This window comes from Ranitomeya imitator, chromosome 6 (genome assembly GCF_032444005.1).
Source record: "Ranitomeya imitator isolate aRanImi1 chromosome 6, aRanImi1.pri, whole genome shotgun sequence".
Classification (NCBI taxonomy): Eukaryota; Metazoa; Chordata; class Amphibia; order Anura; family Dendrobatidae; genus Ranitomeya; species Ranitomeya imitator.
Window position 1 is genome coordinate 180,690,363 of NC_091287.1, and position 21,347 is coordinate 180,711,709.

The following is a 21,347-nucleotide window of genomic DNA, read 5'->3' on the forward strand; positions in this document are numbered from 1 at the left end:
ATACTCGTACCGGAAAAACAGTACCAGAGATATCCATGTCCGTGTGTGTAACACTTGCGGCCCACGTGTGGCAGCCGTCTGCCACATCAGTCCCACACATACCAGCGCCTGGGAAGAAGCGGTACTTTAGACGAGCGGTGACAGTTTTCCCATGGACCGGAGACACTTACACACTTAATGGGTCTGTGCACCTTAGTGTGTTTCCACAGACCGTGTCCGTGGGCAAAATACATTAACATGTCCATGTTTAAACAGCAGCACGGGCAGCAAAATGTCCTGCACACATGCCTACTGATTGCACACAGATACAAACTGTGTATAATCAGTGAGACACGTACCGTCACCTGGGAAGCAGTGGTGCAGTTAGCGCTGCTGCCCGGCGCCGGGTGCTGAAGATGGCTCACATCATTCTCCCCTGCTTGTGCTCTGATCAGCACTAGAAGGGGAGAATGATGCAAGTTAAATTCAACTGATAACTGCGAGAGCAGGCGGTGGCTGATAAGAGCATTAATCAGCTGCCGTCTGCACTATAAATAAACTGGGGTCGGTTCCCCTGTATTTTTGATAACCAGCCAGGGAAAACAGACAGCTGCGGTTTGAAGCCCTCAGTTGTCTGCTTTAGCAAAGCTGGTTGTCAGAAATACAGGGGAACCCATAACGGATTTTTTATTTATGTATTTATTTATAACGCAAGCGGCTGATTAATAGTTCCATCAGCCACCACCTGCTCTCACTGTTATTAGCGACAGTAGGTGTAGGCTGATGGGAGTAGTAGTCCCATTGGCCGCCGCTTGCTCTCGCTGTTATCAGTTGCATACAATTGCATACAATATCATTCTCCCCTGCTTGCACTGATCACAGTACGAGCAGGGTTGAATGATGAGAGCAGACTTCAGCACCCGGCGCCGGGCAGCAGCGCTAACTGTACCACTGCTTCCCAGGTGACGGTACGTGTATCACTGATTACACACAGTTTGTGTCTGTGTGCAATCAGTATGCACTTGTGCGGGACATTTTGCAGCCCGTGCTGCTGTTTAAACATGGACACGTTCATGTATTTTGCCCACGGACACACGGCCTGGAACACACTAAGATGCACAGACCCATTAAGTGTGTAAGTGTCTCCGGTACATGGGAAATCTGTCACCACACGTACTGAAGAAACTGACTTGTCTAAGAACTCTGATTGTGTCACAGCTGCTACTCCCAGTAAACTAAGTGATACGTTGTTGGGATCAGGGTCTCTTTTCCTACATTATGCTGCTTTTAGATGAGGCAGCAGAAACCTGGTGACAGATTCCCTTTAACTCCTTCACGACATAGGACGCACGTTTCTCCTTCGCCTCATTGGGGGACACAGGACTGTGGGTGTATGCTTCTGCCGCCAGGAGGCTGACACTAAGTAAACTTGAAAAAAAGTTAGCTCCTCCTCCATCGTATACACCCTGACACCGGCTACCAGAGACTCCAGTTTATGCTTAGTGTCTCAAGGAGGCACATCTCTGGGTCCTGGATCGTTGGACCCGATTTTTTCAACATCTTTGGATTGAAGGGGCGACGGACCTTTTTGAGGGTCCGATCTCCCCAAACCATCAACGGGCAAGTACGTGCGATGTTTCGCCACGTATCCTTCCCCGCTACGTGGGATTCTTCACCGGACTAGCCCTGACCACCCTGAGGTAGCTAGACTCCAGGCTGTACAGGTGCCCATAAGATGTCCGTGTGTTCCCCCCTTATTTCTACACCCCTGCGGTGTTAGCTGGGGTGGTGGACTGTCCCTCTCCTTATCCTGGGGATAATGGAGATAGGGTTCCTGCACCGTCATTGGTTCTACCCCTCGATAGTGCGGTATGACAAGGGGGGCTCCTGGCATTACCTGCGCTTCGGGAGTGCGGTGCCTTTTTTCAGCGCTGCTGAGGCCGGCGTCTTGGTGTGGCGGCGCTGTGGCATGGTCCTGCGCTGCGGCGTTGGGACAGCAGTGCTGCGGCGTGATCCGGCGCTGCAGCGTTAGGACTGCTGCGCTGCAGCGTGATCCGGCGCTGCGGCGTTGGGTCGGCGGCGCTGCAGCGTTGTCCGGCGCTGTGGCGTTATGTCGGCGATGCTGTGGCGCAGCTACGCTGCAGCGTGGTCCGGCGGCGCGCGGCGTTAGGAGCGGCGCTGCGGGTATGATCAGCGCCGCTGTCCCCCCAGAGGCTTCGGCCCTGCCTGGCCGCTTCGGGCGTGGAGCAGCTTCCTGGAGCCGGGACTTCCGGCCATCGGACCGCGCTGTGAGGCTCCGCCCCCTCCGGCGCGTCACTTCCGGTTCCGGCTCTCCTCGCTCTAAGGGGGGAAAAATTGAGGCCCCGGCTTCGGGCCTGCTCCAGGCCGCAGCATCGTTTGGCGGTCCCTCCCCCCTAAGGCCTGCTGTGCATATAAGACAGCGCTTTTGGGCTCCGCATCGTGCTTTCAGGATCCATCACGGTACTCGTGGGGACACAGGACTGGGGTAAGTGCTTCTCCCTCCATCTGGCTGAAGCATTCCTTTTTTCCCAGTCTCTGGCCCTGGGTATAGCATTACGGATCGTTATGTCTAGACGGGTTAAGACTCACACGGTTCTTTTTACCAGTTGTGTATCTTGTAGTGCCCTTTTTCCGCACGCCCAAAGTAATCGCCTCTGCGAGGCCTGTGACTCTGAACGCGTCCAGGAGCCCCCCCCCTGCCAGTTCTCCAGTAGTCTCTCCGGCTCCGGTCCCTCAAGCAGATGCTGGGGTAGCTCCACCGGAATGGGTCACGTCCTTGTCACAATCCATGGCGTCCCTTACTGAAGCGATCAAATCTCTGCAGACCCCGGCGGTCGGGACCGGTAATCCACCTGTCTCAGAGAGGGCCTCGGGGTCTCAGGAGTCTTCGGCCTGCAGGGGCCGCGCTCTCACTCGACAGACGCATGGAAAGCGGAATCGCAAAGCGTCGCCCAGGCACTCAGGTGCTTCCGCATCCTGGAGTTCCGCATCCCGCTCTCCTTCCCCTGCAGAAAGCGGGGAAGTTGAGACTGACTACGAGTCGGAAGGGTCTCTTAATTTTGATAAACCTGGGTTTCAGGAGTCAGTAGACAGCCTAATTGAAGCTGTCAATCAGTCTTTGGGGATAGAAGACGAGCTCACCTCTTCCTCTGATCATAAGGTCTCATTTAAGCGGACTAAACGGGCCCATAGGGTCTTTTCCTCTCACCCTGAGTTCGAGGACCTGATTCGACGCAATCGGGAGCACCCGGACAAACGTTTTTCAGGGCAAAGCGCTCTGAAGGCTAGGTATCCTTTTGCTTCGGAACTTTGTAGTGATTGGGCAGAAAATCCTTCTGTAGATCCTCCAGTGTCTCGTTTAGCCTCTAACACGTTGCTATCTCTCCCTAATGGCTCATCGATTAAGGATCCTACGGATCGTCTTATAGAGAGTTTGGCTCGTTCCGTCTTTGAGGCCTCAAGCTCAGCACTTTTTCCTTCCTTTGCAGCAACTTGGGTTGCCAGGGCTATGATATCTTGGTCAGATTCGTTATCTAAGGCTCTCCAAGAAGGTAATGTGTCAGCGGAATTGGCTGAAATGTCGTCTCAAGTAGCTATGGCTGGTAGCTATCTGATTAACGCATCTCTGGATGCGGCAGATTGTGCTTCTTCGGCTGCGTCTAATGCTATTGCCATCAGAAGGGCCCTTTGGTTAAGGTCCTGGCGGGCTGATTCTACCTCTAAAAAATCTCTTACATCCCTGCCGTTTCAGGGTGGTCGTTTGTTCGGAGAAAAGCTGGATCAGCTCATTTCCGACTCCACAGGAGGGAAAAGCAAGTTTCTTCCTCAGCAGAAGGCTAGACAGCCTTTTCGGCGCCAATTTCAGGCCCGTTTTAGAACCTTTCGCTATGTCAGATGGGCCCCAGCATCAGGCTCTCCTGTGCAGGGTCGGCCCAATCAGGACCGAGACGGTCGGAACTCTTATACGGCCAGCCAAGGGGGAAGAATGCGTCCCCAGTCTTCTAGATCCAGAGGATCTAGGACTCAAAGATTTTCGGCCAAGTGACTGGAGGCCTCCTCCGGGTGTCTCCAAAAAAGTAGGCGGACATCTACTTGTATTTCGCCAGGTCTGGCTTCAGGTAATTCACGACCAGTGGGTGGCAGAGCTCGTATCTTCAGGTTACAAGATAGAGCTGGTCCGTCTTCCTCCTTCCCGGTTCTTCCCAGGTGCAAATCTCTCCGTCAAAGCTTGTTCAATTCCATAGAGTCTCTCCGTATCAGCGGTGTAATTTCTCCTGTTCCAAAGGAAGAAAAGTTTCAGGGCTTTTATTCCAATCTTTTTGTAGTGCCCAAAAAGGACGGAGCAGTGAGGCCTATCCTAAATCTCAAACTCTTAAACAGGTTTGTCCGCGTTCGACACTTTCGGATGGAGTCTCTGCGGTCGGTCATCGCCTCTCTGGAAAAGGGAGAATTTTTGGCCTCAGTAGACATTCAGGATGCTTATCTTCATATTCCCATCTTTCCGCCTCATCAAAGATTTCTCCGGTTTGCCGTAAACCATCTACACTTCCAGTTCACGGCATTACCTTTCGGACTGGCCTCCGCTCCCAGGGTGTTCACAAAAGTCATGTCGACTGTAGTGTCCATTCTGCACTCCCGAGGTATAGTCGTCTTGCCATACCTAGACGATCTGCTGATCAAGGGACCGACATTTCAGTCTTGCAGGGAAAATGTCGGCATCACTCTGGACACCCTTTCCCGTCTAGGTTGGTTGGTAAATTTAAGGAAGTCATCCCTACAGCCGTCTCGGAAAATCTCTTTTTTAGGCATGATTTTCGACACCTCTCAAGCCCTATCAATCCTTCCCCAGGACAAGGTCCTAGCCCTTCGGCGGGAAGTGAGGAATCTTCTACAACCATACCCTCATACGATTCGGTCCGGGATGAGGGTGTTAGGAAAGATGGTTGCAACCATAGAGGCAGTTCCGTTTGCACAGCTTCATCTTCGACCCCTCCAACGAGCAATCCTGTCAGTGTGGAACAGAAATCCTCTCTCTCTCAACCGCAGATTTCGGTTGTCTTTCCAGATCAAGCAGGCTCTCTCTTGGTGGCTAAACAGCCCATCTCTACTCAGGGGGAAGCCCTTTCCTCCAACCAATTGGCTAGTGGTCACAACAGATGCCAGTCTCCTGGGTTGGGGAGCAGTGTTCTTCCATCACACAGCTCAGGGACGCTGGTCTCCTCGGGAATTAGATCTCCCCATCAATATCTTAGAGATTCGAGCAGTTCGGCTAGCCTTGTTACGTTTTCACCATCTTCTGGCGGGTCGCCCTGTCCGAATTCAATCGGACAACGCCACAGCGGTAGCTTACATAAATCACCAGGGGGGCACCCGCAGCAAGGCAGCCATGCAGGAGGTAAAACAGATTCTACTTTGGGCGGAGAGAAATCACTCTGTGATCTCAGCGGTCCACATTCCGGGCGAAGAAAACTGGGCGGCAGATTTCCTAAGCCGTCAGGGTCTAGCCTCCGGGGAATGGTCTCTCCATCCCGAGGTTTTTTTGCAGATATGCCATCTTTGGGGAACTCCAGACGTGGATCTAATGGCGTCCAAGGTGAATGCCAAGGTGCCCAGTTTTGTCTCTCGGTACCGAGATCCCCAGGCTATCGCCGTGGATGCGCTGGTACTGTCTTGGAACCAATTTCATCTCTCTTTTCTGTTCCCTCCTCTGGCACTGCTCCCGAGGGTAATCAAGAAGATCAAATCGGAGAGAGTGCCGGCCATCCTGATCGCTCCGGATTGGCCACGACGGACCTGGTATGCAGACCTGGTACAACTTCTCACCGGGGTTCCATGGCGGCTCCCCGATCGGCCGGATCTTCTATCTCAAGGGCCGATCTACCACCAGAACTCAGGGGTCCTACATTTGACGGCCTGGCCGTTGAATCTTGGGTTTTAACTCAGGCAGGGTTTTCTCAAAAAGTAGCTGATACCATGATCAGTGCACGTAAGCCCATCTCGGCCAGGATTTACTATCACACTTGGAAGGTTTTCCTTTCCTGGTGTAGAGTGCGCGGGCTGCCTCCTCTGCGTTTTTCCATTCCTAACATTCTAGCCTTCCTTCAAGCAGGCCTTGATTCTGGGCTTGCTCCAAGTACCCTTAAAAGGCAGATTTCGGCTTTATCTGTCCTTTTTCAGCGCAAGATTGCTACTAATCGTCAGGTCAGGATTTTTTTCCAGGGAGTCGCTCATAAGGTCCCTCCTTATAAGACTCCTTTGGAAGCTTGGGACCTTAATCTGGTCTTAAGGGCTTTACAGAACGCTCCTTTTGAGCCCCTGCAAGATGTTTCTTTGATGTTTCTTTCCTGGAAAGTTGTATTTTTAGTGGCTATAACATCCATTAGACGGGTATCGGAGCTGGCAGCTCTTTCTTGTCGTCCCCCTTTTCTGCAATTTCATCAGGACAAGGTAGTTCTCAGACCGGCACCGTCCTTTTTGCCAAAGGTTGTTTCATCTTTTCACATCAATGAAGATATTGTTCTGCCCTCTTTTTGTCCGGCACCTACGCACCGTGTAGAAAAAGCTCTCCATACGTTGGATCTGGTGAGGGCTCTGAGGAGGTATATTTCCCGTACGGCTCCTTTTCGCCAGACAGATGCTCTATTTGTCCTTCCGCAGGGTCGCAGGAGGGGATGCGCTGCTTCAAAATCTACCCTGGCCAGGTGGATAAGGGCGACCATTCAGGAGGCTTATCGCACCATGGGCATGACGGTTCCGGCCGGAATCAAGGCTCATTCAACAAGAGCGGTGGGGGCTTCCTGGGCCGTTCGGCACCAGGCCTCAGCAGAACAGGTTTGCAAAGCTGCGACCTGGTCTAGTCTGCATACGTTTGTCAAACATTATAATGTCCACTCCCAGACCTCTGCAGATGCAAGTCTGGGTAGAAGGATTCTTCAAGCGGCAGTGGCGCATTTATAGACAACCATCATCTGGATGTCTTTGACTGGTGAGTTATTTTTCCCACCCAGGGACTGCTTTAGGACATCCCACAGTCCTGTGTCCCCCAATGAGGCGAAGGAGAAATAGGGATTTTTGTGTTACTCACCGTAAAATCCTTTTCTCCGAGACGCTCATTGGGGGACACAGCTCCCTCCCTGGTAGCCTTATGGCTGCTTTGGTTATATCTGATTACATTAGTCAGTAGGATCTTTTCTAGACATAAAGTTTCTGTATTTATGCTGTTACATTATTTTTTTGTGTTTTGTTCTCCTACTGCTTTTTGCACCAAACTGGAGTCTCTGGTAGCCGGTGTCAGGGTGTATACGATGGAGGAGGAGCTAACTTTTTTTCAAGTTTACTTAGTGTCAGCCTCCTGGCGGCAGAAGCATACACCCACAGTCCTGTGTCCCCCAATGAGCGTCTCGGAGAAAAGGATTTTACGGTGAGTAACACAAAAATCCCTATTTCTGTAATATCTTGTGTCCCTGACTGCATCTTTCCTGGCTGAGTATAATCTAACGTATTTTTCTCCTCTTTCAGGTAACATCGGGGGCTTATCTACAGCATTACAGAATGCTGTAGATAAGCCCCTGATGACGGTGGGCTTACCTCACCATCGATTTTGGGGGTGACAGGTTCCCTTTAAATACAGTAAAAAAATAAAAAAAAGTTAAGAATGTAAAAAATAAAAAAAAAAACCTCTTAAATCACCTCCCCTTTTTTGCCCCATCAAAAATAAATCCATTAAAAAAAATACACATATTTGGTATCGCGGGGTTTGTGAAAGTCGATCTATCAAAATATAAAATTAATCCAATTGGTAAATCAAAATGCCAGAATAATTTTTTTGGATGCCACAACATTGCAATAAAGGGTGAACAAAACTTCGTATCTACCCAAAATTGAATCAGTAAAAACATCAGCTCAGGTGAAAAAATAAGCCCTCACCGGACCCAATATCACAAAATCAAAAAACGTTGTGGGTCCTTGAAATGAGTGAACAATGCATTATGATTTTTTTTAATACAAATTTCCCCAAAAAACTTTTCACCACTTACAAAAATATATATATACATGCTTGATAACATGGTAAATAAATAATAATTGTGTAATTGCACTTTTCTTTGCCATTTCTTGGAATTTTCTTCCTTCTTTCCAGTGCCAGAAAAAACAAGCCCTCATTCCATTATGTGGATGGAAAAATAAATAGTTATGATTCTTAGAAGAAGGGGGGGAAGCAAAGAAACGGAATTTGGCCAAGGCGTGAAGGGGTTAACAAAAACCTATATTGGTTTGCTTAATTAAATCTTCAATCTTTGTTTTTTATATTGCAGCTTTTATTTGATTTTCTTGCATTTAAAAATGATATCAGTTTTTGGAAAAAGAAGAAGAATATGGTTGGGATGTCGACTAAAGCAGGTATGTCCCATTCTTAACATTTAATGTGATTTGTCATAAAGTTGAATAATGTTCCCAATAATGCGATTGATTGCCATTAATTCTTTTTACAATCTTTAAAAAGGACTCCCCAAAAAAATTTTTTCATTAAATATGTATATGGTATGTAATGTGACTGTATCAATATAGCTACCTACCGGTTGTCTCCGGGATGCAGCGCCGTTCTTTTCTGCTCTGTGATGTTCCTGCTCTGCAGCATGGCCGGATCACACTGCGCTCTGCAGCATGGCCGGATCACACTGCACTCTGCAGCATGGCCGGATCACACTGCGCTCTGCAGCATGGCCGGATCACACTGCGCTCTGCAGCATGGCCGGATCACACTGCGCTCTGCAGCATGGCCGGATCACACTGCGCTCTGCAGCATGGCCGGATCACACTGCGCTCTGCAGCATGGCCGGATCACACTGCGCTCTGCAGCATGGCCGGATCACACTGCGCTCTGCAGCATGGCCGGATCACACTGCGCTCTGCAGCATGGCCGGATCACACTGCGCTCTGCAGCATGGCCGGATCACACTGCGCTCTGCAGCATGGCCGGATCACACTGCGCTCTGCAGCATGGCCGGATCACACTGCGCTCTGCAGCATGGCCGGATCACACTGCGCTCTGCAGCATGGCCGGATCACACTGCGCTCTGCAGCATGGCCGGATCACACTGCGCTCTGCAGCATGGCCGGATCACACTGCGCTCTGCAGCATGGCCGGATCACACTGCGCTCTGCAGCATGGCCGGATCACACTGCGCTCTGCAGCATGGCCGGATCACACTGCGCTCTGCAGCATGGCCGGATCACACTGCGCTCTGCAGCATGGCCGGATCACACTGCGCTCTGCATGAACCCAAAAGTGGCTTTTCTAAAGTAAGCCTATAGAGCGTCAGAAGACTACTACATAGACTGACATTGTAAAAGGGACTTCCTGCTTGTGGTCGTATCACTAAGAAGCGGATTGGGAAGGCACTGGATGTCTGAGAAAGCAGCTGTAGGTGAGTATATTAACACGCTCACACCATACGCAGATTTAATTAAGAAAGTCAAGTGCTTCTTTAAGGGGCCCTAACCCTCAGCACCACTTTTTTTACAGCGCTAATGACAAATTGAACAGCATCTTCAGACAGATGAAAATGCAGAAAATTGTTTTGCCCTAAAATGCAGCATTTTTGTGCAATTAAAGAGTAAAAAAAACAGGTATCACAGAGAGATGAGCAAATAAATTTGAGTGGAATTGAATTCTAATTTAATTTTGTGAAAAATAATAAATATATATAGATATATATATTTATTGTAATTCGCTTGTGTGGATTTAGCAAAACAGTTTCGGAACCAGAATGTTCAGTCAAATGGTTAAAAAAAATGAAAAAATGAATTACATCTCGCTGTCCCCGCTGCCACTCACCGCTAGTCATCCGGTACTCGGTGCTTCTTTTGATTCCTTGCCGCTCGTGTTGGAATCTTTGGACATCTTACGCTGCGCCGGACATCCGGGTGTCATGGCACTCAGGATGCTTCTTAACAGATGCGTGGGAGGTGAACTGCATCATGAATTCACAACGTGCACCGTTCACCTCTCGTGTGCCTGCACATTATCCTCTTTGTGTCATCAGACCTGGAAGTCTAGTGCAGCGCGAGGGGCGAGGTGTCAGAAGATGGGCCGAGGATCAAACGAGTGTTGGTAAGTTGTGGATGGGCCAGAGAAGCGAGCAAGCGAGTTCAGTATAAGGAGTTTTTACATATGGGATAATCTCAGAGCCTGATAGAGGACATTCGCGGAGAATAGCTTATCCATGAATCAAATTTCCCAGAAAAAATGTGAACAAGCGAATTCAAATTTTGCCTGATTCGCTCATTTGAAGTATCACCATGTCTGGAACAACGCAAACTATTAAACTGTTATGTTATTTATCCTCTACATTTTTTATTATCCTGACACCTAAAAGATGGAAGTAAAAAAGCAATCAAAAGTTGTATGTATAAAAAAAAAATTGGTATCGATGAAAATTTCAAATTTTTCTATATAAAACAAGCACTGTTACACAAGTTGCAGCTCTCCGCATATGGCAATTCAAAAAACAAATTATATTTTGTAACATATTGGGAGGAAAATGGCGGTGCTTTTATAATCCAAAGAAAAATACTAAAGAAATTAACTGTGACACAAACTGCTGTGCATGCACATTCACACTGGCCACTGAACCGAAAAAACTAACATAATGAGTAAATAAATGAACCGCGATAGTGCATTTTTTAAATCACAATTATGTTAACTAAGTACCCTATATTATTTTCATGCACTATTCATGTTTATTTACTGCAGTTTATAATCCAAAGTTAGCTTACAGGGGGGCTGCAATGGAGCGGGGTCACAGGAGGCAGGGTTGCTGCTTCAGGGGGGCGGCAGGAGGATGGCGATGCTGCGGACCCCGGGCTGGAAGGAGGGGGGTGTCCCAATGCTGTGAGACTGCATGCCCTGGGCTCTCCTAAGGCCGGGTGCCCACGATCCAGAACTAGCATTGCTTTGGACCCAGCGCATATTCGCTGTGTCCAAAGCGCTGCCTTCTATTGAACACAGGTAAATCTGCATGTGTTCACAGAACCGTGTGGTTTTACCACATTCAATACATTTCTATTGATGTAATATCTCTTGCTGAGACTAGCGTCTCCGCAAGAGAAATTGACATGCTGCGATCTTGAAAGTTGTGCCGCATGTCAGTCTCCGTGGGTGATCTGCAGGCGATTATGCACACATAGTGGTCATGAGATTTCTAGAATTCCCATCCACTATGCTGTCACAGCAGACCGCTGCGGGTTTGACGTTGCAGCAGTTCCTGATCGTGTGCACATACCCTAAGATGTCAGCGTTGCCCAAAGCCCTTGTTCTCATTGATTTCAATTTGGTGAGCTTCAGAAAAAATGGGCACTGGAGGCCCACTGGTAAGCTACCATAAAATTGGACTCCTGTCCTGTCTGTATACTTTCCTGCTTCCTCCCCTGCTCAGGAGCTGTGATATGATCAGACCATGTCCCTGTACAGTCAGACACGGCCATTACACAGTACACAGCAGGGGCACATTATTTCAGCACAAGGACATTTTATTTAAATCACATCCAATTGTGGAAGTTATTATTATTCCAAAATCTAATGTACTTTATTCATGAAAAACCCACTTTCACCTGTAAACCTTGTGCAAATGAAAAATTTGCAGGTTTTATAACATTTTAGTGGTAAAAATGTAATTCTTTATTTCAATAGCTCATTTTTTAAATTTGTGAGGCGCATATGGGTTGAAAATACTCTAATTGTCTAGATATATTCCAGGTTCCCTTTAACTATTAACGCCGAACTTGACTATTAATAATTAATATCCACTAAATATGCCTCAACATTAACTTTTTCTTATACTATATACTAACTGAGACAAAAATGTGTATCAGTAAAGGGTATTTATTACACACACACAAGTCTGCATATATTGTATATACAGTACAGACCGAAAGTTTGGACACACCTTCTCATTTAAAGATTTTTCTGTTTTTCATGACTATGAAAATTGTAAATTCACACTGAAGGCATCAAAACTATGAATTAACACATGTGGAATTATATACTTAACAAAAAAGTGTGAAGCAGCTGAAAATATGTCTTATATTCTAGGTTCTTCAAAGTAGCCATCTTTTGCTTTGATGACTGCTTTGCACACTCTTGGCATTCTCTTGATGAGCTTCAAGAGGTAGTCACCGGGAATGGTTTTCACTTCACAGGTGTGCCCTGTCAGGTTTAATAAGTGGGATTTCTTGGCTTATAAATGTGGTTGGGACCATCAGTTGTGTTGTGCAGAAGTCTGGTAGATGAACAGCTGATAGTCCTACTGAATAGACTGTTAGAATTTGTATTATGGCAAGAAAAAATAAGCTACCGTATATACTCGAGTATAAGCCGGCCCCCGTCCCCCCCCCCTAATTTTGTCACAAAAAACTGGGAAAACTTAATGACTCGAGTAAAAGCCTAGGGTGGAAAATGCAGCAGCTACTGGTAAATGTCAAAAGTAAACATAGGTACCAATAAAAGTAAAATTAATTGAGACATCAGTAGGTTAAGTGTTTTTGCATATCCATATTGAATCAGGAGCCCCATATAATGCTCCATACAGTTCATGATGGCCCCATAAGATGCTCCATATTAAAATATGCCCCATATAATCCTGCATAAAGGTTAATAATGGCCCCATAAGATGCTCCATAGACACATTTACCCAATATAATGCTGCACAAATGTTGATTATGGCTCCATAAGATGCTCCATAAAGATATTTGCCCCGTATAGTGCTGCACAAACCTTGATTATGGCCCCATAAGATGCTCCATACAGACACTTGCCCCATATAATGCTCCACAAACATTAATTATGTCCCCATAAGATGCTCCATAAAGATATTTGCGCCATATAGTGCTGCACAAACGTTATTTTTGGCCCCATAAGATGCTCCATAAAGATATTTGTGCTATATATAACTGCACAAACATTGATTATGGCCCCATAAGATGCTACATACAGACACTTGCTCCATTTGCTGTTGCTGCGATAAAAAAAAAATCACATTCTCACTTCTCCGTCGCTCAATCCCCCGGCACTTTCAATATTCACCTGCTCCTCGTTCCGGCGCCGCTCCATCTTCAGCGTCTTCTGCACTGACGTTCAGGGAGAGGGCGCGCACTATCCACGTCATCGCGCCCTCTGACCTCTCACTGCAGAAGACGCTGAAGACGGAGCGGTGCCGGAACGAGGCGCTTTTGAATATCGCGCAGCCCTGCGCTCCCCTCCCCTTTATACTCACCTGCTCCTGGTGCGGTGCAGTCCCTGCTTCTCCGGCGCCGCAGCTTCTTCCTGTATTGAGCGGTCACCGTTACCGCTCATTACAGTAATGAATATGCGGCTCCACCCCTATGGGAGGTGGAGCCGCATATTCATTACTGTAATGAGCGGTACCATGTGACCGCTCAGTACAGGAAGAAGCTGCGGCGCCGGGGAAGCTGGGACCGCACCAGGAGTAGGTGAGTATTATTAGACAGCCCCCGTTCCCCCTCCCCTGCCGACCCCTGGGTATGACTCGAGTATAAGGCGAGAGGGGGACTTTCAACCCCCCAAATATGGGCTGAAAATCTCGGCTTATCCTCGAGTGTATTCGGTATGTCAGTGCACACACAATGTTGTATCAATGCCTCTAACTCTTGAGGAGAATCTGCATGGGCTAATTCGTCCTTAATTGTACTAGAAGGTCCCCTCTTAAAAAAGGGTAAGTGAGCATAACAGTCCCAAACCGTATCCACCACCAACCGTCTGAATCTGAATTCAGATGTGTATTCAACAATGGAACTCTTACCTTGACGTAAAGATAACAATGCAGTTTCAGCTGTAGTGCGATGATTTGGATCATCAAACATCATAGACATTGCAGCAAGAAAATCATCCAGGTTATTCAAGCGAGGATCGCGAGTCTCAATTAGTGGATTCGCCCACGCGAGAGGTCGGGAAAAAAGTAACATAATTATACACAAAACCTTGGATCGATCTGTGTGAAAGTGGGCATCATGTACATCAAAATACAAAATGCATTGATTTATAAACCCACGAAATTTGTAGCGTTCACCATTAAATCTAAACGGCGGTAACTTGGGAGGTCTAGCTGGCAGTATTTGCCCCTGAGGTGGAGGCGCCCGTGCTGTTCTTTGGTTACCTAAATCCTGCAGCGCCTGCCCGAAATGGGCCTCCCAGTTAGCCATCTTGTTTTGCAGAGCTTCTACGTCCCCTTGTAAGGAGTTGATCATAGAAAATAACTGATCCACCTTTGTCTCTTTCGACATTATCCCAGCAGATTCCTAAATGGCCTGAGAATCCTGTAACAATTATGTAGGTACTAGGGAATGTGATAGCGTGGGATAAAACCAGTCTGAGAGCCATGCTGCAGCAAATGATGTATTTTAACAAAACAGAAATGCAAACAGAACTAACACAGATATTCCTGCAATTGTAACGATGTCTTCAGCATAATAAGGTTGAACAGGAAAGCAAACAGAACTACATAGATATTTCTGCAGTTGTAACGAGATGTTCAGCACAATATAGTAAACACAGCACACTGAACAGTCCAGCAAGGATATGACGCGGGAGCAAACAAGACACTAAGGCTGTGTTCACACGTTCCGGTTTTTTCGCGGTTTTTCCCGATAAAAACGCTATAAAACCGCAAAAAAACGCATACAATAAGCATCCCATCATTTAGAATGAATTCCGCATGTTTTGTGCACATGATGCGTTTTTTTCCGCATAAAAAACGCATCAGGCACAAAATCCGGACATGCTCTATCTTTTTGCGTTTTTTTGCGGATTTCCCACTCCAAAATGCATTGGGAAGTGTCCGGAAAAAAACGCGTCAAAAACGCGGCAAAACCGCGGCAAAAAACGCATGCGGTTTTCTTGCGGATTTCATGCAGAAAATGTCCGGTTTTTCACAGGAATTTTCTGCATGAATTCCTGAACGTGTGCACATAGCCTTAAACGAGGAAGTCCAGTAGGTTGTTAGTGTGAATGCACACAGTACATAAACGTGGGAATCCAGCAAAACTTGATCACAGGTGCGCACATCACTTGTTTGTGGAAGTTCAGTAATACGAAGGTAGTATATTGTGAGAATGAAGTCCTGAGAAAGAGAGGATGAGGGGAAAAAGAGGGAGAGCGCTATCTAAGCGTTGTAGATCTTTCTTGGAGAGGAAAGCACAACTTGAATCTTGCTCACCTGGTGTGGTTGTGTAAAGAGGCACAACACTGGGAAAAGTTTAGCAAACAAAGGAGATCCTTCCACTTATGTGCTGCCCGTCACAGCAGTTCCAGAGGTGAGAGGCAGCACCCAAGACAACTCCGGTCAGAATCCAGGAGCACACGGAAGATGGATGGCAGCTGACCACCCAGTAATGAGCAGCAGAAGCAGGGAGTTCATCAGCCAACAGCACAAAATACTCAGGCACAGGAGAACACATGACCTGGACTTGAAAGGAATCTGTCACCTACTTTTCCGTATATGAGCTTCGGCCACCGCCAATAGGGGCTTATCTATAGCATTCTGCGATGACGTCCTCTTCCCTGCTTTCTGTCTCGGCTCCTGCGCAGGCGTACTTTATCTGCCCTCTTGAGGGCAGGGCAAAGTACTGCAGTGCGCAGGCGCTGGGCCTCTCGGACCTCTCCCAGCACCTGCGCACTGCAGTACTTTACTTTGCCCTTAACAGGGGAGATAAAGTACGCCTGCGCAGGAACAGAGACAGGAAGCAAAGAAGAGGACGTCATTGCATGAAGATGGGAGGCGCTGGATCCAGACCGCGACGCCCATCAGACCAAGCGAGAATAATCTAACTTGTTTTTCTTATCTTTTTGGTTACATTGGGGGCTTATCTACAGCATTACAGAATGCTATAGAGAAGCCCTTGATGGCGGTGGCCGAAGCTTATATAGGAAAAAGTAGGTGACAGATTCCCTTTAAATAATCAGGACAGACAGGTTCCAGAGTTCTTACCACATAAAGTGATATATAGCAGATTTGAGAAATGAGGCTTGGTTGTTCATTTCAAAATTGGCTGTCACCAAGGGGTTAACAAGGTTGAGGTGTTTGTCTTTTAACTGAGTTAGTGTGAATTGCTCTTAGGCCTCTTTCACACATCAGTTTTTTAGAATCAGTTACAATCTGTCAAAGTGTTGAAAAGACGGATCCTGTGCAGATTGTAAAAAACTGATGCACTGGATCCATTTTTTTAAATTTTTTTTTACGGATCCGTCAAAGGGACAGAATTTTGGAGAGAGAGATTGATTAATTCCCTGGAAGCTGTCAGTGCCCGGTGTGCACAAGCCGCTGCAATCACCCGCCTCGCTACTTGACTGGTGTGCTGCTCCACAGCGTATGTGTGCTCAGCGGCACGACTCGTGTCAGCAGAGGGAGCATGGCATGTATTCTATAGTTATGTAATATTCACAGAATCCATGTGACTGCACGTCTTGTATCTCCTATTTTAAGTTAATGTTTTCTTTTTGTTTTGCAGTATTGTGGCGTTGCTTTAGTACTGTGGTAATCTTCCTATTTCTTCTCGATGAACAAACCAGTTTACTGGTATTAATTCCAGCGGGTGTTGGAGCTGTAATTGAGGTTCGTTTTAATATGTAATATATTTTATCTTCTAAAATGATCATTATATATTTAATGAAGTAAGTTGTATAACAATATGTCGTCGCCATGTAATGTGGGAAATTTGGAGAGGCGGTGCCTGCTCCAATTCCTCCATTCCTGTGTGTTCTCTTAAAGGTTTGTGCCACCAATAAAGGGTACATTTAACTAAGCAGAAAACATGGAAATAAATGGTTTTGTAATTTACAGTTATTAAAAATTATGCTCCATTCAAAATATAACAACCTTTCATCTCCTGAAGTATGCTCCCTGGCGTTATTCCGTATGCAAGCTTTGTTTGTTCTCCCAGTGGCCGGTCAGCTGGCCGAGGATTCGCAGTTGCTTTCACCATAAAAAGTTCCCCACCTCCTGACCCCCAGTGTGCGCTCACACGTCTGACAGTGTGCGCAGGATCCAGAGTGCTGAGAAACAGTGAAGTGTGTGTCGTGATTTCCCCCACACCCCGCGCTCACACAGGTCTGACATCTGGGTGAAAGCGTTCTGTTTCACAAGCGCGCGGTCAGAACTGTGTGAGCGCGGGAAGAGTCTGACTGTGCGCATGTGAAGCAGAACGATCTCACCCAGATGTCCGACCGGTGTGAGCGCAGGGGAAAAACTGACTACACACACCTCCGTGCTTGTCAGTAATTTGCATTCTGCGTGCACTGTTAGACCTGTGTGACAGCGGGGTGTGTCACATACCTTGTGCACACTGTAGCTGGGCAGGTGGGGAAACTTCTTGATGACGACAGGAACTGTGCATGATATTGAACTTTTTATGTGTGTGGGTTTTTTTTCGTATTTTTAAAAACTTTTTTTTTAAGCTCCCATCTTTGCTTGTGCTATACATAACAGGGCTTCTGCACAATCACAATCTCCTATGAACACCAGCAGGAGAATCGTAATGACAGGCAATGGGGTCTTCATCAGACCCACGGCTGTCATGACAACCCATCGGCGCCCCACAAAAAAGTTAGGGGTGGGCTGGTGGATTGACACATCTCATTGCCAGTTTGCGTTTAAGATATTGACAGCAGGATTTAAAAGGTTAACAGGCATGAATGGAGCTCCGCTGCAACCGTGGCTGTTAGTCACATTAAATCAGCCGTCATGTGCTGGGAAAGATGCTTCAATATGAAGGGAGCCAACATATGACTTACCAGTACGTCATATGTTGGTAAGGAGTTACAGTGAGCGTGTTACCCTCAGACCTAAATTGAGCTATTTAGACCTCCATGTAGCGGACTAAAGGTACCTTCACACATAACGATATTGTTAACGATATCGTTGCTATTTGTGACGTAGCAACGATATCGTTAATGAAATCGTTATGTGTGACAGCGACCAACGATCAGGCCCCTGCTGGGAGATCGTTGGTCGCTGAATAAAGTCCAGAACTTTATTTCGTCGCTGGACTCCCTGGAGACATCGCTGGATCGGCGTGTGTGACACCGATCCAGCGATGTCTTCACTGGTAACCAGGGTAAACATCGGGTAACTAAGCGCAGGGCCGCGCTTAGTAACCCGATGTTTACCCTGGTTACCATGCTAAAAGTAAAAAAAAACAAACACTACATACTTACCTACAGCCGTCTGTCCTCCAGCGCTGCGCTCTACTCTCCTCCTGTACTGGCTGTGAGCCGGAAAGCAGAGCGGTGACGTCACCGCTCTGCTTTCCGGCTCCCAGACAGTACAGGAGGAGAGCAGAGAAGCAGAGCGCAGCGCTGGAGGACAGACAGCGGTAGGTAAGTATGTAGTGTTTTTTTTTTTTTACTTTTAGCATGGTAACCAGGGTAAACATCGGGTTACTAAGCGCGGCCCTGCGCTTAGTTACCCGATGTTTACCCTGGTTACCGGCATCGTTGGTCGCTGGAGAGCGGTCTGTGTGACAGCTCTCCAGCGACCAAACAGCGACGCTGCAGCGATCCGGATCGTTGTCGGTATCGCTGCAGCGTCGCTAAGTGTGAAGGGGCCAATGTTGGTACTAGTTTACTCTTGTAAATGAGGGGACTTTGTTGCTCCATTGGCGTGGCCAAGTGCTCAATGCACCATTGTACCCCAACTAAATACCATCCTCTTCGCTTCCCCTTATAGAGATTGGATTTATTTTTGGAGCACTGCCTGATCTAAATTCCCCTCTCTTCACATACTAACACTGCAAGGCCGAGTTTTCTTCTCCCTCTTGTGTGTGTAGCAGAGACTCACTGCACACAAAATCACAAAGCAGTTGGTCGGCCATTGCTGATAGGATAGGGAGATGAGAACGTACACACTGACATTGTGTGTGCATGAACTCGTCGCCTGCAGTGTGCATGTGAACGCTCTCTTCATCTCCATATGTGTAGTAGCTTCACACAAGATAACAAAGCAGCAGGCTACCAATGCTGACCGGAGATAAAGATGAGTGTGTGTGCTCTCCTCTCCCCCTCCAGTGTGTTGCGGCTGTCCGCTGCTATGTGATCCTTTGTGCAGCAAGCAATCACTATACAAGTGAGAGGAAGATAAGAGCGTGCACACATGGACATGCAGGGGACGAGCGCGTGCGCGCTAAGTATAAAGGTACCTTCACACATAACGATATTGTTAACGATATCGTTGCTATTTGTGACGTAGCAACGATATCGTTAATTAAATCGTTATGTGTGACAGCGACCAACGATCAGGCCCCTGCTGGGAGATCGTTGGTCGCTGAATAAAGTCCAGAACTTTATTTCGTCGCTGGACTCCCTGGAGACATCGCTGGATCGGCGTGTGTGACACCGATCCAGCGATGTCTTCACTGGTAACCAGGGTAAACATCGGGTAACTAAGCGCAGGGCCGCGCTTAGTAACCCGATGTTTACCCTGGTTACCATGCTAAAAGTAAAAAAAAACAAACACTACATACTTACCTACAGCCGTCTGTCCTCCAGCGCTGCGCTCTGCTTCTCTGCTCTCCTCCTGTACTGGCTGTGAGCCGGAAAGCAGAGCGCAGCGCTGGAGGACAGACGGCTGTAGGTAAGTATCTAGTGTTTGTTTTTTTTTACTTTTAGCATGGTAACCAGGGTAAACATCGGGTTACTAAGCGCGGCCCTGCGCTTAGTTACCCGATGTTTACCCTGGTTACCGGCATCGTTGGTCGCTGGAGAGCGGTCTGTGTGACAGCTCTCCAGCGACCAAACAGCGACGCTGCAGCGATTCGGATCGTTGTCGGTATCGCTGCAGCGTCGCTTAATGTGAAGGGGCCTTTAGTGACCAAACTACGTGGCTGGGCAATATACTACGTGGCTGGGCAATATACTACGTGGCTGGGCAATATACTACGTGGCTGGGGAATATACTACGTGGCTGGGCAATATACTACGTGGCTGGGCAATATACTATGTGACTGGGCAATATACTACGTGGCTGTGCTATATACTACATGGACATGCATATTGTAGAATACCCGATGCGTTAGAATCAGGCCACCATCTAGTAACCTCATAAAGTGAAAACTGATCAGAATTGCATGAAGATGCAAACAGGCTTGGGGGTTAAAGGCTCATTCCCTCATACCTCAGTATTTATTGCATATTTCCCAGACGTGCCATAAATGACTAATGGATTTCAGTCTTGAGACTGTAATCTGTCTCAAAAAGTGGGTCCCCAACCCCTGTCTCCATGCTGCTGTACAACTAGCACTGTCCACTTCTCTCGGAGTTTAGAAAATAGCTGAATACTCTTGTGTTGCTATTGTTAGAACACTCATAAAACCGAAAGGAGAGCCTCACACGTGCAGCTACCTCTATATTGATAGCTGTGCTATTGCTTCGTGGTTTTGCCAAAGTAGTTGGCATGGGGTAACTGAGTCCTTTTAACCCCTTAACGACATATGACATACTAGCACAGCACATGTCGTGTCCCTTTGATGTGGGCTCTGGCACTGAGCCCACATTTTTCCTGGCACATGTCAGCTGTTTTGAACAGCTAACATGTGCCCCTAACAGCCGCAGGTAGAATTGCGATCCACCCATGGCTGTTAAACCGTTAAATGCCGCTGTCAATCTCTTAATGTGATCGAGCTGGAATCGTGTCACTAATCCTGCCCATCGGCAACACCGTCACATGATCACGTGTCACCGATTGGTCAGCATGACAATCAGAGGTCTCCAGCAGACCTCTATGGTTGTCATTACCAGATTGCTCTGATTGCCACCCAATGGTCGGCAGTCATAGGAAGTGAGTATTTCTACTAAATACAGGCGATCTGATCGTCACCTGTGTGTAGCAGAGGTGATCGGGTTATTGCAGCTTCTAGTCTCCCATGGAGACTATTGAGGCATGCAAAAAGTTTAAAAAAAAAAAAGTTTTAAAAAATATGAAAGTTCAAATCACCCCCCATTTGCCCCATTCAAAATTAACCAAAAAATATATACACATATTTGGTATCGTCACGTTCAGAATCACCCGGTCTATCAAGCTATAAGAAGAATTAATCCGATCAGTAAACGGCATTGCGAAAAAAAAGTTTAAATGCCAGAATTACGTTTTTTGGGTCCCTGCAACAATACACGGGCGATCAAAAGATCGTATCTAGTGATGAGCGAATATACTCGTTACTCGAGATTTCCCGAGCACGCTCGGGTGTCCTCCGAGTCTTTTTTAGTGCTCGGAGTTTTAGTTTCTAGCGTTGCAGCTGAATGATTTACATCTGTTAGCCAGCTTAAGTACATAACCAGGCAA

The 21,347-nt window shown here is 47.2% G+C and overlaps 1 protein-coding gene across 2 annotated transcripts in view; it reads left to right on the forward strand.

The window, feature by feature from the left end:
- The window catches only part of CLPTM1L (CLPTM1 like), a 96,696-nt gene that overhangs the window by 63,078 nt on the left and 12,271 nt on the right, over nucleotides 1-21,347 (forward strand). For both annotated transcript variants that reach the window (XM_069730360.1, XM_069730361.1), the window contains exons 9-10: nucleotides 8,313-8,397; nucleotides 16,522-16,625. In XM_069730360.1, the coding sequence (XP_069586461.1) occupies nucleotides 8,313-8,397; nucleotides 16,522-16,625 (189 nt within the window). The remainder of the gene's footprint in view (nucleotides 1-8,312; nucleotides 8,398-16,521; nucleotides 16,626-21,347) is intronic.